Source organism: Xenopus laevis, chromosome 7L, assembly GCF_017654675.1.
Source record: "Xenopus laevis strain J_2021 chromosome 7L, Xenopus_laevis_v10.1, whole genome shotgun sequence".
NCBI lineage: Eukaryota > Metazoa > Chordata > Amphibia > Anura > Pipidae > Xenopus > Xenopus laevis.
This window is the reverse complement of record NC_054383.1, coordinates 137,336,547-137,361,378: the sequence shown is the minus strand read 5'-3', so window position 1 is coordinate 137,361,378 and position 24,832 is coordinate 137,336,547. Positions and strand designations below refer to the sequence as shown.

The 24,832-nt window shown below is 41.9% G+C and overlaps 1 protein-coding gene across 12 annotated transcripts in view; it reads left to right on the top strand.

Moving 5' to 3' along the window:
* arhgef10l.L (Rho guanine nucleotide exchange factor 10 like L homeolog) overlaps positions 1 to 24,832 on the top strand; it is a 94,316-nt gene that overhangs the window by 56,507 nt on the left and 12,977 nt on the right. For 11 of the 12 annotated variants that reach the window (XM_041569866.1, XM_041569868.1, XM_041569869.1 and 8 more), the window contains 13 exons: positions 930 to 1,038; positions 1,770 to 1,882; positions 1,993 to 2,070; positions 3,878 to 4,057; positions 6,574 to 6,690; positions 7,799 to 7,891; positions 7,974 to 8,147; positions 9,278 to 9,423; positions 11,198 to 11,379; positions 11,471 to 11,586; positions 12,743 to 12,870; positions 16,626 to 16,726; positions 22,596 to 22,717. In XM_041569866.1, coding sequence (XP_041425800.1) covers positions 930 to 1,038; positions 1,770 to 1,882; positions 1,993 to 2,070; positions 3,878 to 4,057; positions 6,574 to 6,690; positions 7,799 to 7,891; positions 7,974 to 8,147; positions 9,278 to 9,423; positions 11,198 to 11,379; positions 11,471 to 11,586; positions 12,743 to 12,870; positions 16,626 to 16,726; positions 22,596 to 22,717 — 1,659 coding nt within the window. Of the gene's footprint in view, positions 1 to 929; positions 1,039 to 1,430; positions 1,696 to 1,769; positions 1,883 to 1,992; positions 2,071 to 3,877; positions 4,058 to 6,573; positions 6,691 to 7,798; positions 7,892 to 7,973; positions 8,148 to 9,277; positions 9,424 to 11,197; positions 11,380 to 11,470; positions 11,587 to 12,742; positions 12,871 to 16,625; positions 16,727 to 22,595; positions 22,718 to 24,832 lie in introns of those variants that run through there. The other variant, XM_041569874.1, reaches the window with a different exon arrangement.

Below are 24,832 nucleotides of genomic sequence, written 5' to 3'. Positions count from 1 at the left end.
TGTAACACCCCTTTCCCTCCTCTAATCTCATTGGCTCCCTCCTGTCTGCTGGGAGGAGCTACTGGTGAATAAAGCACTGACCCTTCCTTATACCTATCTAATGTATCAGCCTGTACCCCTGATTCACTTCCCAGCTCTCCCTGTAACACCCCTTTCCCTCCTCTAATCTCATTGGCTCCCTCCTGTCTGCTGGGAGGAGCTACTGGTGAATAAAGCATCCGACCCTTCCTTGTACCTATCTAATGTATCAGCCTGTACCCCTGATTCACTTCCCAGCTCTCCCTGTAACACCCCTTTCCCTCCTCTAATCTCATTGGCTCCCTCCTGTCTGCTGGGAGGAGCTACTGGTGAATAAAGCATCCAACTCCTTCTTATACCTATCTAATGTATCAGCCTGTACCACTGATTCAGGGATTCCACATCTTCACAGCTCTCACTGTAACAAACCCCTTCTGAATATTTAGCTGGACCCCAGGAATATACCTCTCCTCCCCTTGTCCTAAAAATACAGTGTTCCCAGTCTCAGCACTCTCCCCATCATTGTTCCCAGTCTTGGCACTATCCCCATCATTGTTCCCATTTTCAGCACTCTCCTCATCACTTTTCCCAGTCTCATCGCCCTCCCCATCATTGTTCCCAATCTCAGCTCTCTCCTTATCAGTGTTCTCAGTCTCAGCACTCTCCCCATCACAGTTCCCAGCCGATTCTGCCGATTGTCTCTTCTTTTCCATGCTTACCATTTCTTTTTTAAAGGATAAGTAAACCATAAAAATAAGTGAATATAAAATTGACGAGGGGGCTATTCTAAGCACTTTGATTTCTAACCCTTTGACAACCCCATGCCCTCAAGTAGTCACAGTAGCCATGACATATGTTTGCATACATGGCAGTATATTGTTGGTCTCTTCATGTGTCTCCCCCTGTTACAGATGACTCAGCTGATGAAAGCCGCTCGCAGTGGTACAAAGGACGGTTTGGAGAAGACTCGCATGGCAGTGATGCGCAAGGTCACTTTCTTACAGCGCAAGGAAACTACAGGTATTAAATGTGTTGTATTTGGAGGGTACATGTTCGCTCATCTGAGACTTTGAATTTTTTAAATACATCACACTGTAAAGGGACATATTTAGGGAAGTGCTACAGACATTGGTGGAAAAAATGTTAAAGGCATTAGTTCTGTTCCTACAGTAGAGCACTGGGTACATTAGTGTTACTGGGGGGGGCCCAGAGATATACTTTGGAGGGGGTCTCGGGGATGCAGCATTTCTCCCCTAATGTTTGGTGTCCATGGTATTGTGCAGTTAAACCCATGATTAGTAGAAGTAAAGATTTCAGTTCTTATAAAGAGGGAAGTGACTTGTGAGTCACAGAATTATTACTGAAGTGTCAGCAGATACTCCACGGAACAGAACGGGCCCCCTCCTCTCTATAGAGCCAAACCTCAGTGTCATCCCTTCCTTTTCTGCCACTTTATCTTCACCAGTTAGTGATCCAGAGTGTACGTGGGCTGGAGAGCAGCCACTGGGCCCGGACAACCCAACACCCAGACATTGATTTTCCCCTAGATATCTCTGTGCATTATGTCTCTCAGAAAGGGTTTGGGGCAAAAAACCCAGGGATCAAAAATATGGAGAAAGCTGTCCAGGAGCCGCAAAGGGGAACGGAATAGTAGGAATGAGGAGAGTGTGTCCTCTGGTAAGGCCCCATCTTCTTCCCTGAGCTGCAATCTTTCCAGCTTCTGTTCTTCAGTGCTCTTTTCTTCCTTGCAGGTGACTCTGAGGAGGAAGAAAGTGGCTTTTTTGAGGTCAGTGGACTGGACCTGGACTTGAAGCCTCCACCATCAGAGCTTGGGCCAATGCCAGAAGGACTCAGCGCTCAGCAGGTCAGGATGATGCTCCATCGATGTTCCCTGTACACCATCGCATCTGTGGTTGGGCATTGCACCCGTGGGAGGCTACATATTAGCTGCAACATCTCCTTGTTTTCTTGTAGGTCCTACGGCGTCACATTCTGGCATCCATTGTGCAAAGTGAGCGCAGCTACGTGGAGTCATTACAGCGCGTTCTACAGGTAAGAGGCAACTCAAAGTAACAAAGAATCTTCTCTTATTGGGGACTCTTATTTGGAACATTATTGGGTTGGTTGTTCAGCCATGGTTAGGTTTTGGCTCTTTGTGGATCAATAGTTGACTTTCTAATTACATTTACATAGTAAGTTAGGTTTTAAAAAGACACACGTCCATCAAGTTCAACATTAAGTCTGTATATAAGTCTTTATATAACCTGCCTAACTGCCAGTTGATCCAGAGGAAGGCAAAAAACCCATCTGAAGCCTCTCCAATTTGCCTCAGAGGGGGAAAATTCCTTCCTGACTCCAAAATGGCAATGGGACCAGTCCCTGGATCAACTTGTACTATGAGCTCTCTCCCATATCCCTGTATTCCCTCACTTGCTAAACACCATCCAACCCCTTCTTATACCTATCTAATGTATCAGCCTGTACCCCTGATTCACTTCCCAGCTCTCCCTGTAACACCCCTTTCCCTCCTCTAATCTCATTGGCTCCCTCCTGTCTGCTGGGAGGAGCTACTGGTGAATAAAGCATCCGATCCTTCCTTGTACCTATCTAATGTATCAGCCTGTACCCCTGATTCACTTCCCAGCTCTCCCTGTAACACCCCTTTCCCTCCTCTAATCTCATTGGCTCCCTCCTGTCTGCTGGGAGGAGCTACTGGTGAATAAAGCATCCGACCCTTCCTTGTACCTATCTAATGTATCAGCCTGTACCACTGATTCACTTCCCAGCTCTCCCTGTAACACCCCTTTCCCTTCTCTAATCTCATTGGCTCCCTCCTGTCTGCTGGGAGGAGCTACTGGTGAATAAAGCATCCGACCCTTCCTTGTACCTATCTAATGTATCAGCCTGTACCACTGATTCACTTCCCAGCTCTCCCTGTAACACCCCTTTCCCTCCTCTAATCTCATTGGCTCCCTCCTGTCTGCTGGGAGGAGCTACTGGTGAATAAAGCATCCGACCCTTCCTTGTACCTATCTAATGTATCAGCCTGTACCACTGATTCAGGGAGACAATTCCACATCTTCACAACTCTCACTGTAACAAACCCCTTCCCAATATTTAGCTGGAACCTCTTTTCTTCTCAGAATGGGTGACTTCTTGTCAGCTGGAAAGACCTACTGGTAAATAAAGCATTAGAGAGATTATTAGATGATCCCCTTATATATTTATACATATTTGTGTATGCCATTTTACCGGGCAGTTAGTGCCCCCTCCATACAGTTTTACTAGGCAGTCGGTGCCCCCTGATATCATTGGGAATAGTCTCTTACTGGGAAATGAGTTGCTCCTTTTGGCACCATTGTGTATCATCTCTTATGGGGGAGCAAGTACCTCCTCTATACTTTTAGGCATCGTACTGGCATTAAGTCACCCATTGATCCAGTTGGCTATGGTCTCTTACTGGCATTTAGTGACCCAATGATCCAGTTAGCTATGGTCTTACCAGACAGGAGGTCTTCTTGGTACAGCTAGGTATTGGTTTTTACTGCACAATGTCTTTAGTAGAACCTTTGACCCTAAAACCCTAGTAGTTCCCTGACCCAAAATGACCAAGTAGATCTTTGCCCATAACCCCCTTCATGAATTCCAAAGTAAGTGGGAGCAGGAAGCTCTAGGGAATGTTTGAACGCCCTATTGGAGTCTGGATTGAAAATTGGAGATGAGTTCAAATAGGGCAGTTAGGCAGGATTCATTGAGACAAAAGGTAGAACTTGATGGACCCGTGTGTGTGTTTTTTTTCCAACCTAAATCAATATGTACCTATATGACCCCCTGATATCATTCCGCTACACCCATGTAGGATTATCGGAATCCCCTTGTGGAAATGGAACCCAAACTGCTCAGTTCTCGGAAATGCCAGATCGTTTTCTCTCGAGTAAAGGAGATCCTGCACTGTCACTCCGTCTTCCAGATCGCACTGTCCTCGCGGGTGGCTGAGTGGGATGTCACCGAGAAAGTCGGGGACCTCTTTGTGGCTTCAGTAAGGAGAAAGAATTGCATTTAGCCGAATATCTCTCTGTGCCCAAAACTGAATGTGTTGATCCTCTCCTGGACCCCCATTTACTCAATGTCCTATAGCTGTATTCATATATGTGTATATATATAGAGAGATATATATATATATATATATATATATATATATATATATATATATATATATATATATATAGTGAATAAAGTACCTCCTATTGTAAAATATAAGGAAATTCTAAATCACTGAAGAGTTCCATGACCATATAAAAGGACGAGACGTAGTCCTCATATTTTGCAACAGGGGTTACTTTATTTATTATAATACACATGTTTTAGTGAGTCGTGTGACAACAATGACATCACCACTCACCGTTTATAACTGATGACATCACTTGTCACCATTTATAAGGATATAATTTACAAGATATTCATGGCTTTTTGTATTTTATATATATAATACACAAAAGCCATGAATATCCTGTAAATTATATCCTTATAAACGGTGACTAGTGATGTCATCAGTTATAAACAGAGTAGAGATGTCATTTCTGTCACATGACTCACTGAAACGTGTGTATTATAATAAATAAAGTACCCCCTGTTGCAAAATATGAGGATATTAGAAGTAACCTCGGAGTTCCATGACCTGTATAAAAATTTATGGTATTATATGGTCATGAAACTCCTCAGTAACTTATAATATCCCTATATTTTACAAGAGGGGGTACTTTATTCAATATACATATATATATATATATAGTGAATAAAGTACTCCCTTTTGTAAAATATAAGGATATTATAAGTTACTGAGGAGTTTCATGACCATATAAAAGTACGAGGCAGAAGGCAGAGTGTTTTTATACAGGTCATGGAACTCCGAGGTAACTTCTAATATCCTCATATTTTACAACTGGGGGAACTTTATTTATTATACTACACATAATGTGACAGAAATGACATCAGAACTCTCCGTTTATAACTGATGACATCATAACTCACCGTTTATAAGGATATAATTTACAGGATATTCGTGGCTTTTGTGTATTATATAGTGAATAAAGTACCCCCTCTTGTAAAATATAAGGATATTATAAGTTACCGAGGAGTTTCATGACCATATAAAAGTACGAGGCAGAAGGCAGAGTGTTTTTATACAGGTCAGGAAACTCCGAGGTAACTTCTAATATCCTCATATTTTGCAACTGGGGGTACTTTATTTATTATAATACACAAGTTTCGGTGAGTCATGTGACAGAAATGACATCAGAACTCACCGTTTATAACTGATGACATCAGAACTCACCGTTTATAAGGAAATAATTTACAGGATATTCATGGCTTTTGTGTATTACATATATATATATATCTCATAGAAAAAGGGTCCACACACTCAGGACAAGCAAAAGGATAAACACAACAAAAAAACGCACTCTCAGCGCTTTTGTGAAAAAGCATTAAAAGTTGTTGTTTATTTCAACATTTCGGCTAATACACTCTAGCCAGGGATGTATTAGCCGAACGTTAAAATATATAACAACTTTGATGCTTTTTCACAAAAGACCTGTGAGTGCGGTTTTTGTTTTGCTACGTTGAATCCGTATGATTAACCAGCACCCAGGCATTTGTGGCTGTTTGTGTATGTGTCCACCAGTTTGGACAATATATACAGTATAGGATCCCTTATCCGGAAACCCGATATCCAGAAAGCTCCGAATTACGGAATGGCTGTCTCCCATAGACTCCATTTTATCCAATGAATCCAAATTTTTAAAAATTTCCATTTTCTCTATAATAATAAAACAGTATCTTGTACTTGATCCCAACTAAGATATAATTAATCCTTATTGGAGACAAAACCAGCCTATTGGGTTTATTTCATGTTTAAATTAATTTCTAGTAGATTTAAGGCATGAAGACCCAAATTACGGAAAGATCCGTTATCCGGAAAACCCCAGGTCCCGAGCATTCTGGATAACAGGTCCCATATCTGTATAAATTTTCTTTATATGACACTTTTTGTCTGTCGTTTCATAAATCCTGTGAGTGCCATCACTTTCACATTGTATTTACTATTTATACATGAGCAGCCAGGTCTCCACTGCCTTTAGGGTGTGCGGCTCATACATGCTGAGATATATATATATATATTTAGTATAGCTGTAGCCATAGGGGTGCAAACCACATTCCTGCCTGGGAACTAGATGTTTCCTGGAAATTATGAGGATCTTTTGAGAAAAATTGCAAAAAAACAATTCCCCTGTGAGTATGTTGTCACGTGTGAGTTTATGGCACAAATGATGATAAATAGCCGACCCCTTGGAACCGACTTCATTAACCATCTGCTTGGGCACATTAACTCCAGCATCTGCTCCTTTACATGGCGTCAAACCCAATTTGGCACTGAAATGTGTTAACAGCAGATCCGACCCGGGTCCAGGGTTATTTAACTTATCCTCCGCACAGACCCCCCAACTATATAAAAAAAATAATTGGCCGGATTTCAGTCTTTTGTTTTTATTTCAGTTTTCCAAGTCCATCGTGCTGGATGTGTACAGTGATTACGTCAATAACTTCACCAACGCCATGACCCTCATTAAGAAGGCCTGTCTCACCAAGCCTGCCTTCCTGGACTTTCTAAGGGTAAGTGGCATCATGTCCGTCGCTTAGATTTATTAAAGGCATACCGTCATACTGTGATGTGAGTATATATCATATTATCTGAAGGTATGGGGGGGGGGTGTATGGGGCTGCGTTTTTATTTGGAGGGGTTGAACTTGATGGACTTTGTCTTTTTTTCAACCCAATTTAACTGTCATGGGAAAACATGTATTTTTTTCAAAACGTATCAGTATTTTTTTCAAAACGTATCAGTTAATAGAGCTGCTCCAGCAGAATTCTGCACTGAAATCTGTTTCTCAAAAGAGCAAACAGTTTTTTTATATTTTGAAATCTGACATGGGGCTCGACATATTGTCAGTTTCCCAGCTGCCCCCAGTCATGTGACTTGTGCTCTGATAAACTTCAGTCACTCTTTACTGCTGTACTGCAAGTTGGAGTGATATCACCCCCTCCCTTCCCCCCCAGCAGCCAAACAACAGAACAATGGGAAGGTAACCAGATAGCAGCTCCCTAACACAAGATAACAGCTGCCTGGTAGATATAAGAACAACACTCAATAGTAAAATCCAGGTCCCACTGAGACACATTCAGTTACATTGAGTAGGAGAAACAACAGCCTGCCAGAAAGCAGTTCCATCCTAAAGTGCTGGCTCTTTCTGAAATCACATGACCAGGCAAAATGAGCTGAGATGCACCTACGCACCAATATTACAACTAAATACACTTGCTGCTTCAGGAATGACATTTTATATTGTACAGTGAATTATTTGCAGTGTAAACAGTGTCATTTAGAAATAAAAACAACATCATAAAAACCATTAACTTCTCTTTATTGCTCTTTGTATTTATATATAACATGCTGAGCTTGAGCAATCCTCGCCCCGCCTTCCTCTCTGTCTAGTAACTGTATGTATTGCAATAAGGGGGAAGTACTGGGGGGAAATCCAAAAACTTCAGATCCCCATGTAGTTCTAAGAAAGGGAAAATAAACCCTCGCTTTCACTTTGAGTATCCAGGAATCTACAATGAAAGCAGCATGGGGCTTTTTTATATTTCCTTCTGACTCCTGAAACAATGTAGCAGAATCCTGCTGATCTATAGACTGTATGTTTATGTGTGTTCTCTGCAGAAGAAACAAGCCTCCAGCCCTGACAGGGTCACTCTCTATGGGTTGATGGTTAAACCCATCCAGCGGTTCCCGCAGTTCATCCTCCTCCTCCAGGTATGTCCCACTCTTTAACTCCGCCTCCTTATTCAGCAGTCGCCTCTTGCCGGTGCACCTTTCTCATTGTCTGTCCCTGCAGGATATGTTGAAGAACACGCCCCGTGGGCACCCAGATCGTTTGTCACTGCAACTGGCACTTACTGAGCTCGAGACCTTGGCAGAGAAGTTGAATGAGCAGAAACGGGTGGCCGACCAAATGGCAGAGATCCAGCAGCTTTGCAAGAGCATCAGTGACCGCAGCTCTCTCTGTAAGGTGAGGAACCCCCTCCACTCTCTGCCTCCCCCTGGTGGCCTGTATTATACCCATAACCCAAACACAGTGACCACTTCCTACTTTCACTGCTGATTCCCAGATTCAGCCTTGCATAGCACTCCATTGGTCTAGCTGGATACAACCTACCTATAAACCTTAAGAATAAGTGAATGTAAACTTGGTGATGGGGCTATTCTAAGCACTTTTGTAATTCATTATTTATTTTTTTAATTCCAAGATATTAAGGGACACGTGTACTGTTACTATGAATGAATTTTGTTACAACAGCGCCACCTGCTGGTCATTTTCCCACCAGTCTGACCAGCAAGTAGTCAAGGAAGTTGTCAGGAGAAAGAAAGAGGCTGATGTTCTTCTGCTTAGGAAAGGTTTGAGAAAGGTTTCTAATTGGTTTTCTAAGCAGAAGAACATCAGCCTTCTTTCTTTTAGGGATGCACCGAATCCGGGATTCGGCCTTTTTCAACAGGATTCGGATTCGGCCGAATCCTTGTGTCAGGCCGAACCATATCTGAATACTAATTTGCATATGTAAATTAGGGGTAGGCAGGGAAATCACGTGAGTTTTCATCACAAAAGTAGAATTTTTCCCACTTTTTCCTTTACTGCTCCTAATTTGCATATGCAAATTAGGGTTCGGATTAGGTTCGGTATTCGGCGAAATCTTTCACGAAGGATTCGGGAATTCGGCCGAATCCCAAATAGTGGATTCGGTGCATCCCTACTTTCTTTCTCCTGACAACTTCCTTGACTACTTGCTGGTCAGACTGGTGGGAAAATGACCAGCAGGTGGCGCTGTTGTAACACAATTCATTCATAGTAACAGTACATGTATCCCTTAATATCTTGGAATTAAAAATAAATAAATAATGAATGTACATTACAAAAGTGCTTAGAATAGCCCCCTCATCAATTTTACATTCACTTCTTTTCAAAAGTTTACTTGCCCTTTATGGATATCATTTCCCTTTTTAAGGTATCAGAATTTGCCAGCAGGATTCCATCTGAAAATGAAAAGTATTACTGTTATACATTGTGTGCTTCCCATCTTGGGAGGGGGGAATTTATCCAGTGTTTGTGTCCCTTCTCACTGGATCGATGTTCCTCTCTTACAGAACCTCAGCTCTGGGCAGCACCAGCTTCTTCTCTGTGAAACCCTGACGGAGATGGTCTATGGGGACAAAGGGCAACTCCTCAAATCCAAGGAACGGCGGCTCTTCCTAATGAACGATGTGCTTGTCTGTGCCAACATTAACTTCAAGTAGGTTCCTGCACTGATCAGACCCAAGGACACTGTGTTTGGAACTATATAACCATATGACAAGGCCTTTAATGGGGCTGTAAACCTTAAAAAGACAATTAGCAGATCTTTGAAAAAGTCATGGAAGTCATTTTTAGATAATGGAGTCTTACCTGAAGAAGCACTTATTTCTGCTACTTTGAGTCAGAACCCACAGTGAGGGCATACAATTACCTTTACAAATAACTCCTGGAACTATACTTTTTAAGTTGCTTAGAATTACACTTTCTTTCATTAAGTAACATTTTATTTGGGGTTTATATGCCCTTTAATCTTTTTGCTTGCAGACTTAGAAATGAGGATTAGCTCCAAAAATGGATTTAATTTGACCAACTTTTTTAACTATTGTAGAATCAGATTGAAGGACGTCTGTGGGAAAGCAGTGACTATTTATAATATGGCATTCTGTGATGTATATAGGCTTGTTACAGAGTTCTGATTCTCTCTGCCTTCTGCTCATGCACTGCTCTCTTTCCTATGGTCAGGCAGCAACCTCCCCCGATGCTTACACAGGTCAAGAACCCTGATTCCTTCCTTCTCCTGAAGTGCCCTCTTTACTGTTGTCAGACTGGCAGGAAAGAACTGTGGGGAGATTGGATTCACTTACCCAGGGGGAGGTTCCTGTGTGACCATGGGAAAGAGAGCAGCCAAGGACCAGGAAGTGCAGGGAATTAGAGCTCTTTACCTTGGAAAATAGTCGGGGAGCTTGGATTCACTTATCCAGGGGTGGTTCCCGTCTGACCATGGGAAAGAGAGCAGCCCAGGGCCAGGAAGTATAGGGAATCAGAGCTCTTTCACTTGGAAAATAGTTGGGGAGATTGGATTCACTTACCCAGGGGGTGGGTCCTGCCTGACCATGGGAAAGAGAGCAGCCCAAGACATATAGGGAATTAGAGCTCTTTAACTTGGAAAGTAGGTGGGAAGATTGGATTAATTTACCCAGGGGGAGGTTCCTGTCTGACCATGGGAAAGAGAGCAGCCACAGGAAGTACAGATAATCAGAGCTCTGTACCTGGGTAAGTACTGGGGGAGATTGGATTCACTTACCCAGGGGGAGGTTCCTGTCTGACCATGGGAAAGAGAACAGCCCAGGAGCAGGAAGTACAGAGAATCAGAGCTCTGTACCTGGGTGAGTACTGGGGGAGATTGGATTCACTTACCCAGGGGGGGGTTCCTGTCTGACCATGGGAAAGAGAACAGCCCAGGAGCAGGAAGTACAGAGAATCAGAGCTCTGTACCTGGGTAAGTACTGGGGGAGATTGGATTCACTTACCCAGGGGGAGGTTCCTGTCTGACCATGGGAAAGAGAACAGCCCAGGAGCAGGAAGTACAGAGAATCAGAGCTCTGTACCTGGGTAAGTACTGGGGGATATTGGATTCACTTACCCAGGGGGGGGTTCCTGTCTGACCATGGGAAAGAGAACAGCCCAGGAGCAGGAAGTACAGAGAATCAGAGCTCTGTACCTGGGTAAGTACTGGGGGAGATTGGATTCACTTACCCAGGGGGAGGTTCCTGTCTGACCATGGGAAAGAGAACAGCCCAGGAGCAGGAAGTACAGAGAATCAGAGCTCTTTAACTTGGAAGTAGTTGGGGAGATTGAATTCATTTAATTGGGAGAGGAAAATCATTGTTTTTTGAGATTAAAGGGGATTAGGACGTGTGACATACATTTTATATATTGGAATTATATCTGATTGAGAGAATGTTTTTATAGTTGCACTATCTCTTTCTAAGGGGGCAGCCGGATATTGGGAATTTAGTGCCACTCGGCCCTCGGTACGTCCTGAAGTGGAACACCCCATTAGCTCAGATCCACGTGGCAGAGCTGGGGCAGGAAGGCAACGTCTTTGAGAAAGACTCGGCGGCAGGGCAACAAGGGGTTAACAGGAAGCACTCGTTCTCAAGTCAGTTACAAAGTGCGTTACTTTTCCTTATAATAATTCTATTGCATTCTCAGAGCTGCCAGATAATGAGAACCCCCCTAATGAGACATTCCTACCCTGTCAGATAAAGTATCGCTGGGCTCCCCGCGCCTCTTCCAAGAGCTGCAGGATGTCAAGCGGGATCTTGAGGTTGTGGAACAGATTACGCAGCTGATCAGCACCCTGCATGGCACCTATCAGGTCAGTGTCGCAGTACCAAATGCAGCTGCACCATGAACCACTAAAATTCCTCTCCACTGTATTACATTCTGGATCCACGGCTTCATTAATGAAACATACAGGTTTCTATAGAAATGCTTACTCCCTTCCCCCTCCCCTTCAGCCTCAAGCGCCTCTCACACCCTCTTCCTCTCTCTCTCTATCACACCTTCTTTACTTCTCATCTCACCTAAGTGAGACATCCAGATATTTTTATCTTGGCAATTGCACTTACATTTTTTTCCTTTTTAGAACGGAAATTTGCCTAAAAAGCATCACTTGAAGCAGTAGTTCACCTTAAAGGATAAGTAAACCTTTAAAATAAGTGAATGTTAAATGGTTGAGGGGGCTATTCTAAGCACTTTTGCAATGTACATTCATTATTTATTTATGAAGGGATACATGTACTGTTAATATGAATGAATTGTGTTACAACAGCGCCACCTGCTGGTCATTTTCCCACCAGTCTGACCAGCAAGTAGTCAAGGAAGTTGTCAGGAGAAAGAAAGAGGCTGATGTTCTTCTGCTTAGGAATAAAATTAGAAACCTTTCTCACATCTTTCCTAAACAGAAGAACATCAGCCTCTTTCTTTCTCCTGACAACTTCCTTGACTACTTGCTGGTCAGACTGGTGGGAAAATGACCAGCAGGTGGCGCTGTTGTAACAAAATTCATTCATAGTAACAGTACATGTATCCCTTAATATCTTGGAAATAAAAATAAATAAATAATGAATGTACTTTGTAAAAGTGCTTAGAATAGCCCCCTCATCCATTTTACATTCACTTATTTTAAAGGTTTTCTTACCCTTTAAAACAGTGCGATATAGATATCAGAATTTTAGGGCAATCGAATTGATTTTTAAACATTTACATTTTCTTCTGCAAATATAGTCTTGGAATTTCAAATCATTCCTTGTTACCCTAACAACCAAGTAGCAGTTTGGAAGTCCGTATAGAAGACCTACGAGAAAAGGCGCAGAAAAGATGAGCAATTTAATAAGAATGGCAATAAAACGAATCGGTTATCATGGTTGCTAGTATCAGTAACCCAGACGATCAGTTGCTGACTGGAAACGGGCAGAATACAAACGACAATGGACCTGTGAGAGTCTGACTTTTATTTGTTGTTCTTTCAGAACCTGAACATGACGGTAGCGCAGGACTGGTGTCTGGGCCTGCAGAGGTTGGTGCGGCTAAAAGAAGAAGATATCCAGTCGGCTAATAAATGCCACCTCCAACTGCAGCTTCCCAGAAAGGCCGACAAGTGAGTGTAGATGCCGGCTTGCATTGGATGGAGGGAATCCTAAAACTCATGGGGAAACTGGCTAAGATTGACCAATAACCTGTACCAACCAATCAGCAGTTTGCTTTCATCTGCCTAATGCTGTTGGAGTGATGAAATCAAGCCACTGATTGGTTACTCTGAGCTTTTAGCCATGGGGCATATAGTTGCTCCTCATTAACTGCCATGGGAGAAGGAGTGGCCTCATTCTCATTGGCTGCAAATGAGAGCAATCACAAGTGACCATTCACTCTAGGTCTGTGTGAGTCTCTTTTTTGGCATTTGCCAAAAAGAATGTCCTGCTGTCTCTCTATAGATCACATCAGAGCTCTTTACTTCAGTCCCTTCACCTGTCTAAACACAAGACTGAAATCCCCACACTGGGACAGTCTAGTCTCCTTACAGTGTCCCGTCCCCTCTGTCTGGGGGAACTAGTTAGACGACTGCACCTCATTACTGATCATTTCTAACCAGCACTAAACAGGGATTTACCTCTGAGACCCCTCTGTTTGGCTGCATGTTCCACAACTTGAATTTCCATGAAATATCCTGGAATTATATTGGGGAGAATTTGGTTATGGAGTCTCAGAATTGACAGCGGCAAGAAAAAGCCTGTGATTAATGAAGTGCCGAGTGACAGTCTCTATTTATTAGTGACAGGTCTCTATTCATGAGTGACAGACGGGAGTCACTTCTGCCTCTGAAATCCATTGTGTGTGTGTCTGCTCCATAGAGATTCATTCATTATTCAGGAGCCAAACAGAACTGATTGGACTGGAACATTATGGCAACTTTAACTACTATAGCCCCCCCCCCCCCACACACACACACAGCAACAGCCACAACTAGAAACGATGGGGCCCCTCAGAAAAATATTTTTTTTAAAAAAATAAGAAAAACCTATAAAACTGAAACTTTTTTCTATATATCTGTAACCTTGTTATGAGCTAAGGGGGCCCAGTCTGAAGGTCAGTTAGGGGGAGATTTGGGGTGAGTGTTTATTTGTACCCTGGGTACCCCTGGAACTATATCAGGGTGACACCCCAATGTTTCTATATATCTGTAACCTTGTTATGAGCTAAGGGGGCCCAGTCTGAAGGTCAGTTAGGGGGAGATTTGGGGTGAGTGCTTATTTGTACCCTGGGTACCCCTGGAACTATAACAGGGTGACACCCCAATGTTTCTATGTATCTGTAACCTTGTTATGAGCTAAGGGGCCCAGTCTGAAGGTCAGTTAGGGGGAGATTTGGGGTGAGTGTTTATTTGTACCCTGGGTACCCCTGGAACTATAGCAGGGTGACACCCCAATGTTTCTATATATCTGTAACCTTGTTATGAGCTAAGGGGGCCCAGTCTGAAGGTCAGTTAGGGGGAGATTTGGGGTGAGTGCTTATTTGTACCCTGGGTACCCCTGGAACTATAGCAGGGTGACTGTTACCCCAATGTTTCTATATATCTGTAACCTTGTTATGAGCTAAGGGGGCCCAGTCTGAAGGTCAGTTAGGGGGAGATTTGGGGTGAGTGCTTATTTGTGTCCTGGGTACCCCTGGAACTATAGCAGGGTGACACCCCAATGTTTCTATATATCTGTAACCTTGTTATGAGCTAAGGGGCCCAGTCTGAAGGTCAGTTAGGGGAGATTTGGGGGTGAGTGCTTATTTGTACCCTGGGTACCCTGGAACTATAGCAGGGTGACACCCCAATGTTTCTATATATCTGTAACCTTGTTATGAGCTAAGGGGGCCCAGTCTGAAGGTCAGTTAGGGGGAGATTTGGGGTGAGTGATTATTAGATGTAGACATTACAAGAGAGAGAGCAAGACAGACATAACAAAGTTCTCATACATGTCTAACCTTGAGAGAGATATATATATTATATATATATATATATATATATATATATATATATATATATAAGTATATATATATATATATATATATATATATATATATATATAATCCATCACATAAGATCCGCACTCAACGTTTCGGCCTTCTCCGAGGCCTTTCTCAAGGTGCCAAGTTAACAAAATGCCTTAAATACACTTATTGGTGGGAAAAACAGATTGAGTAGAGATAATGACTCCTCATCATCACCACTAAGTGACCATTCCCCTCCAGGCATTACACATTGAGTCCATCAAAGCATACACTGCCCTCATCACATATATATATATATATATATATATATATATATATATATATATATATATATATATATATATATATATATTACACCAGTAAATAACATCCTAATCTAAACATTTCATCAAAAATACTGATAAGAACAAGATACAATGTGGCATTATTTTCACTCCGTTATGATGTTGCCATTCGTTATTTTAGCTACAACCACTGTTCACTATGTTACAGAATTGCGACAGTATTGAAAGGCTTGAGCTATAGGTACATATCGCCCTGGAGATTTATCCTCACGATCAAAGTGTTATATTAATTATTTGAAAGATCACATTCACTCTTATTATATATCATAGGGACCTTTAAGATGTATACTATATCAAATAGCTCGTGAAGCCTCTGCCTATTTGCGCTCATTACTGGAGAGTTACTGTTTCTCAATCATAAATAATCTTCTATTTATTTAGTCCTCCATTTGAAAATCAATTGCATTTTAAGAAAAAACCACCCTCATTAATTAGACACCCGCCATTGCCGCATCCCTTCAACCTCTTTACTATCTCACACGTAACTTACTATCAGTGTGTCTCAGTTAATCATCCTTCGATTACACTTAAGACCCTGGGCATGTTGTGCCTGTAGTAAAATTAATTAATTATGCGTCCCAGTGTCAATAATAAATAAATACACCCCTCTAGTCTACTACATCCCCAATTAAACCCAGCAATCATGTGTACACAATTTGCCTCAACCTTGCTGGGTTTAATTGGGGATGTACTAGAGGGATGTATTTATTTATATTGTGACAAGTAGTCACATTATTGCCACTGGGGAATACTACTACTACTACTACTACTACTACTACTACTACTACTACTACTACTACTACTACTACTACTACTACTACTATACTACTGTATGTTCCATATCTGTATTTAATAGGTGGGTTTCCCTGCAGGCCATACATATCATACATATATCTCATACATACATATCATACCTACATATTACACCTACATATTACACATACATATTATACATACATATCATACATATATCTCATACATACATATCATACCTACATATTACACCTACATATTACACATACATATTATACACACATATCATACATATAAATCATACATATAAATCATACATACATATCATACATATTACACATACATATTATACATATAAATCATACATACATATCATACATATTATACATACACATCATACATACAGTACATATCATACCTACATATCATACCTACATATCATACCTACATATTACACATACATATTACACATACATATCATACATATAAATCATACATACATATTATACATACATATCATACATACATATAACACATACATATCATACATACATATTACACATACATATCATACATACATATTACACATACATATCATACATACATATTACACATACATATCATACATACATATCATACATACATATCATACATACATATTATACATACATATCATACATATATATCTGCACACAAGGAAACAATAACCAGTCATAGGACTAAATCCTTCCTAAAACCTCTTCTTTTCCCCCTGTTCCAGGTCTGGGCGGCCAATGAGTTTCATGGTGGTTTTCATCACTCCGAACCCGCTGAGCAAAATTTCCTGGGTGAACCGTTTGCACTTGGCCAAGATCGCACTGAGTAAGTGAACGGAGCAGGGAACAGGCAATTTTCATACAGGCAAATAGTAGCCAGAATTACCATGAAAAGGCCCCTTTGTTCCCCACAATAACAGGCCCGGGCCCAGTAACTGCCGCCTGGAGTGTGGATTGTGCAGCTTTAAAGGCATTTGCGAGGCAATTACAGTCACTTATGTTGTTCCTGCGCAGAGTAACTACCGATGAGGCTTTGGCTCCGTTAAAAGCTGCTCCAGAGGAGCCGAAAGAAAAGGAGACTTTGGGAAAATAGCTCAGTCCAAAAAAGGAAAAATTGCTTTTCCACTGTGCGAGCATTTTAGCAGCGAGCGAGCAGAACCTGTGTAATATCCATCGCTCTGCGGAGAAACGCGTCAGTCATCTGAATAGGCCTCGCCATTACCAGCCCCCCTGCCCCATCTCAGCCCCTTTCTCTTTCATCGTTATCTTTCTGCCAGCTCCGCTGAGCCACTAAATGCCGCAAATTTCCTTTAAATCATCTCACAAACACACTTCTTAATGCCCCGACGTGTCTGCGCTGGATGATTGCCTCTGCCGCTTTAACCATTTGTATTTTTTCCTCTTTTCTTTATCTGCCGAACCAGAGGAGACCCGCTACAAATAGACCAGTCGAGTCTGATGGAAAAGAAATTGCTTTTTTTTATGCTTGGTTGGTAACTCTTTATGCCAGAGACTGGTGTGATATATAAAATGGGTCTCACTCAGTCCAGCGATGAGAGGGTTAAACAGAACTATCAATATATATATATATATATATATATATATATATATATATATATATTATATATATATATATATATATATATATATATATATATATATTTATATATACATATACAGTATCTTCATAAAGAGATGTGGGACAAAATGGGGTCTGTATTGGGGTAGATCAAGGGAATTTTGCTATGGCGCCTAAGACACTATATATAGTGAACAAAGTACCCCCTCTTGTAAAATATAAGGATATTATAAGTTACCGAGGAGTTTCATGACCATATATAAACACGAGGTTATACAGGTCATGGAACTCCGAGGTAACTTCTAATATCCTTATATTTTGCAACAGGGGGTACTTTATTTATTATAATACACAAGTTTCAGTGAGTCATGTGACAGAAATGACATCAGAACTCACCGTTTATAACAGATGACATCAGAACTCACCGTTTATAAGGATATCATTTACAGTATATTCATGGCTTTTGTGTATTATATAGTGAATAAAGTACCCCCTCTTGTAAAATATAAGGATATTATAAGTTACCGAGGAGTTTCATGACCATATAAAAGTACGAGGCAGAAGGCCGAGTTATACAGGTCATGGAACTCCGAGGTAACTTCTAATATCCTCATATTTTGCAACTGGGGGTACTTTATTTATTATAATACACAAATTTCAATGAGTCATGTGACAGAAATGACATCACTACTCACCGTTTATAACTCATGACATCACTACTCACCGTTTATAAGGATATCATTTACAGGATATTCATGGCTTTTGTGTATTATATATATATATATATCAGTGATGCACCGAATCCAGTATTTTGGATTCAGCCGAACCCCTGAATACTTTTCGAAAGATTCTGCTAAATTCCAAACCGAATCCTAATTAGCATATGTAAATTAGGCGTGGGATGGGGAAAACATGTTTTACTTCCTCGTTTTGTGACAAAAAGTCACGTGATTCCCCTCCCCGCCCCAATGTATTTTTGGTGTTCATCCTGCTGGATATCTGAGCCCAGGCAGGTTTTGTTTGTAACACTCACCCGTAGTCCTATTTCATCCCAATACAGGGAATGTTCTGTACCCTGCAGAACAGTTGTAGTAGAGTGTCAGCTGTGGGCTAGTGATGGGCGAATTTGGGGCATTTCGCTTCGCTGAAAAATTCGCGAATTTCCTGCGAAACTGCGCCGGCGTCCGTTTTTGACATCGGTTTTGACGCCGGACAATTTTAGCGACGGTTTCGCAAATTTATTCACCGGTGGTGAATCGCGGGAATTCACTGCGAATTCGCGGCTGCTGAATAAATTCGCTCATCACTACTGTGGGCCACTAGGGGGTGAGCTTAGCTGATACTGGAATTTATGTTCTAGTGCTACACATGCAGCATCGCATTTATTCAGCTTTATGGGCCTGTGAAATACAATGAGGTTTTATTTAAAAAAAAAAAAAAAAAACAATCCTTATCGTTACATTCATGGATCATGGCATCATATTGGGGTGGTGTCTGTGGGCTCCGGCATAGAGCAGGAATCTGATTATTATGTTATGCTGATTAAACGGTGGTTAACCTTTTAGTAGGTAATAGAATGGCCAATTCTAAACAACTTTTCCATTGGTCGTCATTATTTATTTATTTTTTTTTATAGTTTTTTCTTCTGACTCTTTCGAGCTGACCCCATCTATAAAAACAAATGTTCTGTAAGGCTACAAATGTATTTTTATTGTTACTTTTTATTTCTCATCTTTCTATTCAGGCCTCTCCTATTCATATTCCAGTCTCTTATTCAAATCAGTGCATGGTTGCTAGGGGAATTCGGACCGTAGCTACCAGATTGTTTATAATGCAAACTGGAGAGCTGCTGAATAAAAAGCTAAAAAACTCAAAAACCACAAATAATAAAAAATGAAAACGAATTGCAAATGGTCTCAGAATACATCCTACTAACCGTGAACGACCCCTTTAACACTCTGTTTGGGAAAATAAATGGATGAAAAAGATATCAAATCTGCAGAATGTTCCTATTTCTGGGACCTGTGAGGCTCCGTACTAGACTGCTGCTCTTAGAAATCAGGTAAATATTTCACTTGTAATTCTCTGTATTCAACAAAGAGAACATTCCTTCTCTTCTGCACTGTGAGCAGAACTTAAAGGTGTAGTTCACATTTGAATAAAGTTTTAGTATGATGTAGACAGTGATGTTCTGAGACCAATTGCAATTGATTTTCATTTATTATTATTTGTGGTATTTGAGTTATCTAGCTTTTTATTCAGCAGCTCTCCGGTTTGTAATTTCAGCTATCTGGTTGCTAGGGTTCACATTACCCTAGCAACCATGCATTGATTTGAATAAGAGACTGGAATATGAATAGGAGAGGCCTGAATAGAAAGATGAGGAATAAAAAGTAACAATATATTTGTAGCCTTACAGAGCATTTGTTTTTTAAATGGGGTCAGTGACCCCCATTTGAAAGCTGGAAAGAATCAGAAGAAGAAGGCAAATAGTTAAAAAACTATAAATAATGAAGACCAGTTGAAAGGTTGCTTAGAATTTGGACCCAATGCGATTCCAGGGTGTGTAAGAGTTGCTGTGGGGCAGATATTAGTAGTAGTGAGGGAACATGCTCAGTAGGGGCTGAAGCTTCTGTAACATCATGGGGCAAATAACAGGCCAGGGTATAACAGAGACAATAGAGTGTAAGACAATAATTGACATTATAGCCAGGCTTATAGAGCTAATGAGAGACACACATAGAGACATACATAGAGCCACACACAGAGCTACACATTGAGCCACACACAGAGCTACACACAGAGCTACACACAGAGCCACACACAGAGCCACACATAGAGCCACACATAGAGCCACACACAGAGCCACACATAGAGCCACACATAGAGCCACACACAGAGCCACACACAGAGCCACACATAGAGACACACATAGAGCCCACAGTCAGGGAGGTGATTGTGATATCACTGGATATAACTACTGACAGAATGAGCGCATTCACTGTTCTTGCCTTAAATATAATCTGCTGTCCCTGCAAAATAAAGAGACGCTTCTTTCTTAATTGCAATCGTATATATATATATATATATATATATATATATATATATATATATATATATATATATATATATATATATATATATATATATATATATATATATATATATAGAACTGGATAAACGGGCACATTTATGTAATGTAAATGGGAGCTGCATTTGTGAAAATATATGCAACTCCCGTCCTGCTCTCTTTCCCATGGTCAGCTGCGAGGAGGGGGTCAGAGATCCAGCTTCATGACCTCCTCATTTCATTGGTCTCTCTGGGCCAGATAATTTAAGGCTGGTAGAGCTTTTTAGCCACTAGTTCTTTTTTATATTCAATTCTAAGTCCTTCTTCCTTTTGTGGCAATGGGAAAGAGAACAGCCCAGGAGCAGGAAGTACAGAGAATCAGAGCTCTGTACCTGGGTAAGTACTGGGGGAGATTGGATTCACTTACCCAGGGGGAGGTTCCTGTCTGACCATGGGAAAGAGAACAGCCCAGGAGCAGGAAGTACAGAGAATCAGAGCTCTGTACCTGGGTAAGTACTGGGGAGATTGGATTCACTTACCCAGGGGGAGGTTCCTGTCTGACCATGGGAAAGAGAACAGCCCAGGAGCAGGAAGTACAGAGAATCAGAGCTCTGTACCTGGGTAAGTACTGGGGGAGATTGGATTCACTTACCCAGGGGGAGGTTCCTGTCTGACCATGGGAAAGAGAACAGCCCAGGAGCAGGAAGTACAGAGAATCAGAGCTCTGTACCTGGGTAAGTACTGGGGGAGATTGGATTCACTTACCCAGGGGGAGGTTCCTGTCTGACCATGGGAAAGAGAACAGCCCAGGAGCAGGAAGTACAGGGAATCAGAGCTCTGTACCTGGGTAAGTACTGGGGGAGATTGGATTCACTTACCCAGGGGGAGGTTCCTGACTGACCATGGGAAAGAGAGCAGCCCAGGAGCAGGAAGTACAGAGAATCAGAGCTCTGTACCTGGTTAAGTACTGGGGGAGATTCACTTACCCAGGGGGAGGTTCCTGTCTGACCATGGGAAAGAGAACAGCCCAGGAGCAGGAAGTACAGAGAATCAGAGCTCTGTACCTGGGTAAGTACTGGGGGAGATTGGATTCACTTACCCAGGGGGAGGTTCCTGTCTGACCATGGGAAAGAGAGCAGCCCAGGAGCAGGAAGTACAGAGAATCAGAGCTCTGTACCTAATACAGTACTGGGGGAGATTAAGGGAAGGGTCACAGCTCAACCTTGATAATCAGAACTCTGTACCTGGATAAATACTGGGTACAGTTAAATCATTTACAAAAGAATTGAAGGTAGGATACACAAAAGTCATGAATATCCTGTAAATTAATAAATGGTGACTAGTGATGTCATCAGTTATAAACGGTGAGTAGTGATGTCATTTTTGTCACATGACTCATTAAAACTTGTGTATTATAATAAATAAAGTTCCCCTTGTTGGAAAATAGAAGGATATTAGAAGTCACCTCGGAGTTCCATGACCTGTATAAAAACACTGGTCTTCGCCCTCGTACTTTTATATCATCTTGGAACTATAATATCCTTGTGTTATATGGGGTACTTTATTCACTATATATATATATATGTACTCAATGGCATGCAAAATGCACGTAAAACCAATTTCTATAAAATGCAGATAATTCTTATTTTTAGAGCATTGTATTAATTTCCCTTATGAGATGTTTTTGTGTTAGGGGGATATTCTACTCTATACATTTCTCAGCTGCTTTATCCTTAAATGCAGATGAAAGTGATTCCAATCTCTTTGCGGCCAAATATTCTTTCCATTATATTCTCTGTTATTAATCCTCTTTGCGTTTCCTTTTGTGGAATTGGGGTCATCACGGGATTAATTCTCTGTAGTATTACATTAAGATTACCCTAAATTGTTTGGTTGGACTGCTCTGTGCTTTAACAACTTTAGGTCGGTAATCCAATCGAAATATCCCTGAACAGGTAACGGCTGATTAAAGATGGAGTCACCGCTCAGTTCCATTCTCCGTCAGCGTTAACAGCAGCTTTCATTACTTGTCGCCCTTTTCTGCAGGGGAAGAGAACCAGCCGGGTTGGTTGTGCCCAGAAGAAGAGAAGAAGGTGAAAGGTCCGTTTTGGTCTCCTACACTGGTGTGTCGACTCCCCGCATTCTCCACCAAAGCTGCTGATCTGCAGGTCAGTTACCAACCAATGTGTCGATATTATGGAAGATGGAAATGAAGTACAATTATTATAATTCTTAAATAAGTCACACTGAGTACTGAATGCACTAAAGCTTTCAAGCACATGTACTAGGTCATATGTGTGTATTTATTTATGGCTGGGATTCTGCTGTGAGCACAGCCTCTATTTTGGGGGGGGGGGTTAGGTGAAAGGACCCACCGTTAGGCCTCTGAAAAGATTGTCAGGGACCAGTTGGCAGTAGATGGTCCTGGATGATAATCCCCCAGTACTTACCCAGTTACAGAACTCTGATTCTCTGTACTTCCTGCTCCTGGGCTGTTCTCTTTCCCATGGTCAGACAGGAACCTCCCCCTGGGTAAGTGAATCCAATCTCCCCCAGTACTTACCCAGGTACAGAACTCTGATTCTCTGTACTTCCTGCTCCTGGGCTGTTCTCTTTCCCATGGTCAGACAGGAACCTCCCCCTGGGTAAGTGAATCCAATCTCCCCCAGTACTTACCCAGGTACAGAGCTCTGATTCTCTGTACTTCCTGCTCCTGGGCTGTTCTCTTTCCCATGGTCAGACAGGAACCTCCCCCTGGGTAAGTGAATCCAATCTCCCCCAGTACTTACCCAGGTACAGAGCTCTGATTCTCTGTACTTCCTGCTCCTGGGCTGTTCTCTTTCCCATGGTTGAATTTGATGGATGAACTGGTTACAGTGTTAGTTACTATATTATATTTTGTGGTTGTGGGTGGGGTGCAGAGAGCACAACCTTTAGGAAGTAACAGATCTGGGGATGTGATGGTTTAGTTGGTTAGTGGTGTCTATTTATGGTGACCAGTTGCTCCTGCGGGGGCTGGGGATGAGATTAACCTTTGCACAGAGTCATTTCTGGGAAGCAGATAAGTGAAGTCGTTCCTCGTTACAAGGAGAGTTAATTAGTAAATGTGAAGCAGTGGGTGCAGCTCATAGATAGAGACAATGCGGGTCCCTTGGAATGCGCCGCATGTCCCGTGCAGGCAGTCATGCATAATGATGGCACATTAACACTTGCTCAGCCGCATGCCGACCTACATTCCTACTTTCCCTTTAATCTCAAGGTTACGACTCCCTTTCATCTCCCTGAGAGGGAAACAATGAATGCAAATTGCAAAGCTTGATAGTGATCAGTGGCAGATAATGTCATTATAAGCGTCTGGCTATGGAGTAGCCGCAGTGATATCATCTGCATTGGCCTCAGAGATCACTTGGCTTCTGAGCTTGCACTCTTTCCAACATTGTCTCTGAGTCCCTCTGTGTGGGGCTAACACAATGGAACAGGGGGGTCTCTGAACCCTATAACAACATTTCATATATTGAAACTGTGCATTCGGGGCTCTTTACAAGACTTGGGTCCCCCTGGCATACGTTGGGTGTGCCGTTTCTATGGTTACACTCCTATTTAGGTTAATTGGCTCCTGCTAGAACTGACCCTAGTGTGTGTGTGTGAATGTAATAGGAACATTAGATTGTAAGTTCATTGGGGCAGGGACTGATGGTAATGTAATAGGGACATTAGAATGTAAGCTCACTGGGGCAGGGAGTGATGGGAATATGATAGGGACCTTAGATTGTAAGCTTACTGGAGAAGGGAGTGATGGGAATGTGATAGGAACATTAGATTGTAAATTGACTGGGGCAGGGACTGATGGGAATATAATAGGGACATTAGATTGTAAGCTCACTGGGGCAGGGACTGATGGAAAGTGATAGGGACCTTAGATTGTAAGCTCACTTGGGCAGGGACTGATGGGAATGTGATAGGGACACTAGATTGTAAATTCACTGGGGCAGGGAGTTATGGGAATATGATAGGGACCTTAGATTGTAAGCTCACTGGGGCAGGGAGTGATGGGAATGTGATAGGGGCATTAGATTGTTAGCTCACTGGGGCAGGGACTGATGGGAATGTGATAGGGACATTAGATTGTAAGTTCACTGGGACAGGGAGTGGTGGGAATGTAATAGGGACAGTAGATTGTAAGCTCACTGGGGCAGGGACTGATGGGAATGTGATAGGGACATTAGATTGTAAGTTCACTGGGACAGGGAGTGATGGGAATGTAATAGGGACATTAGATTGTA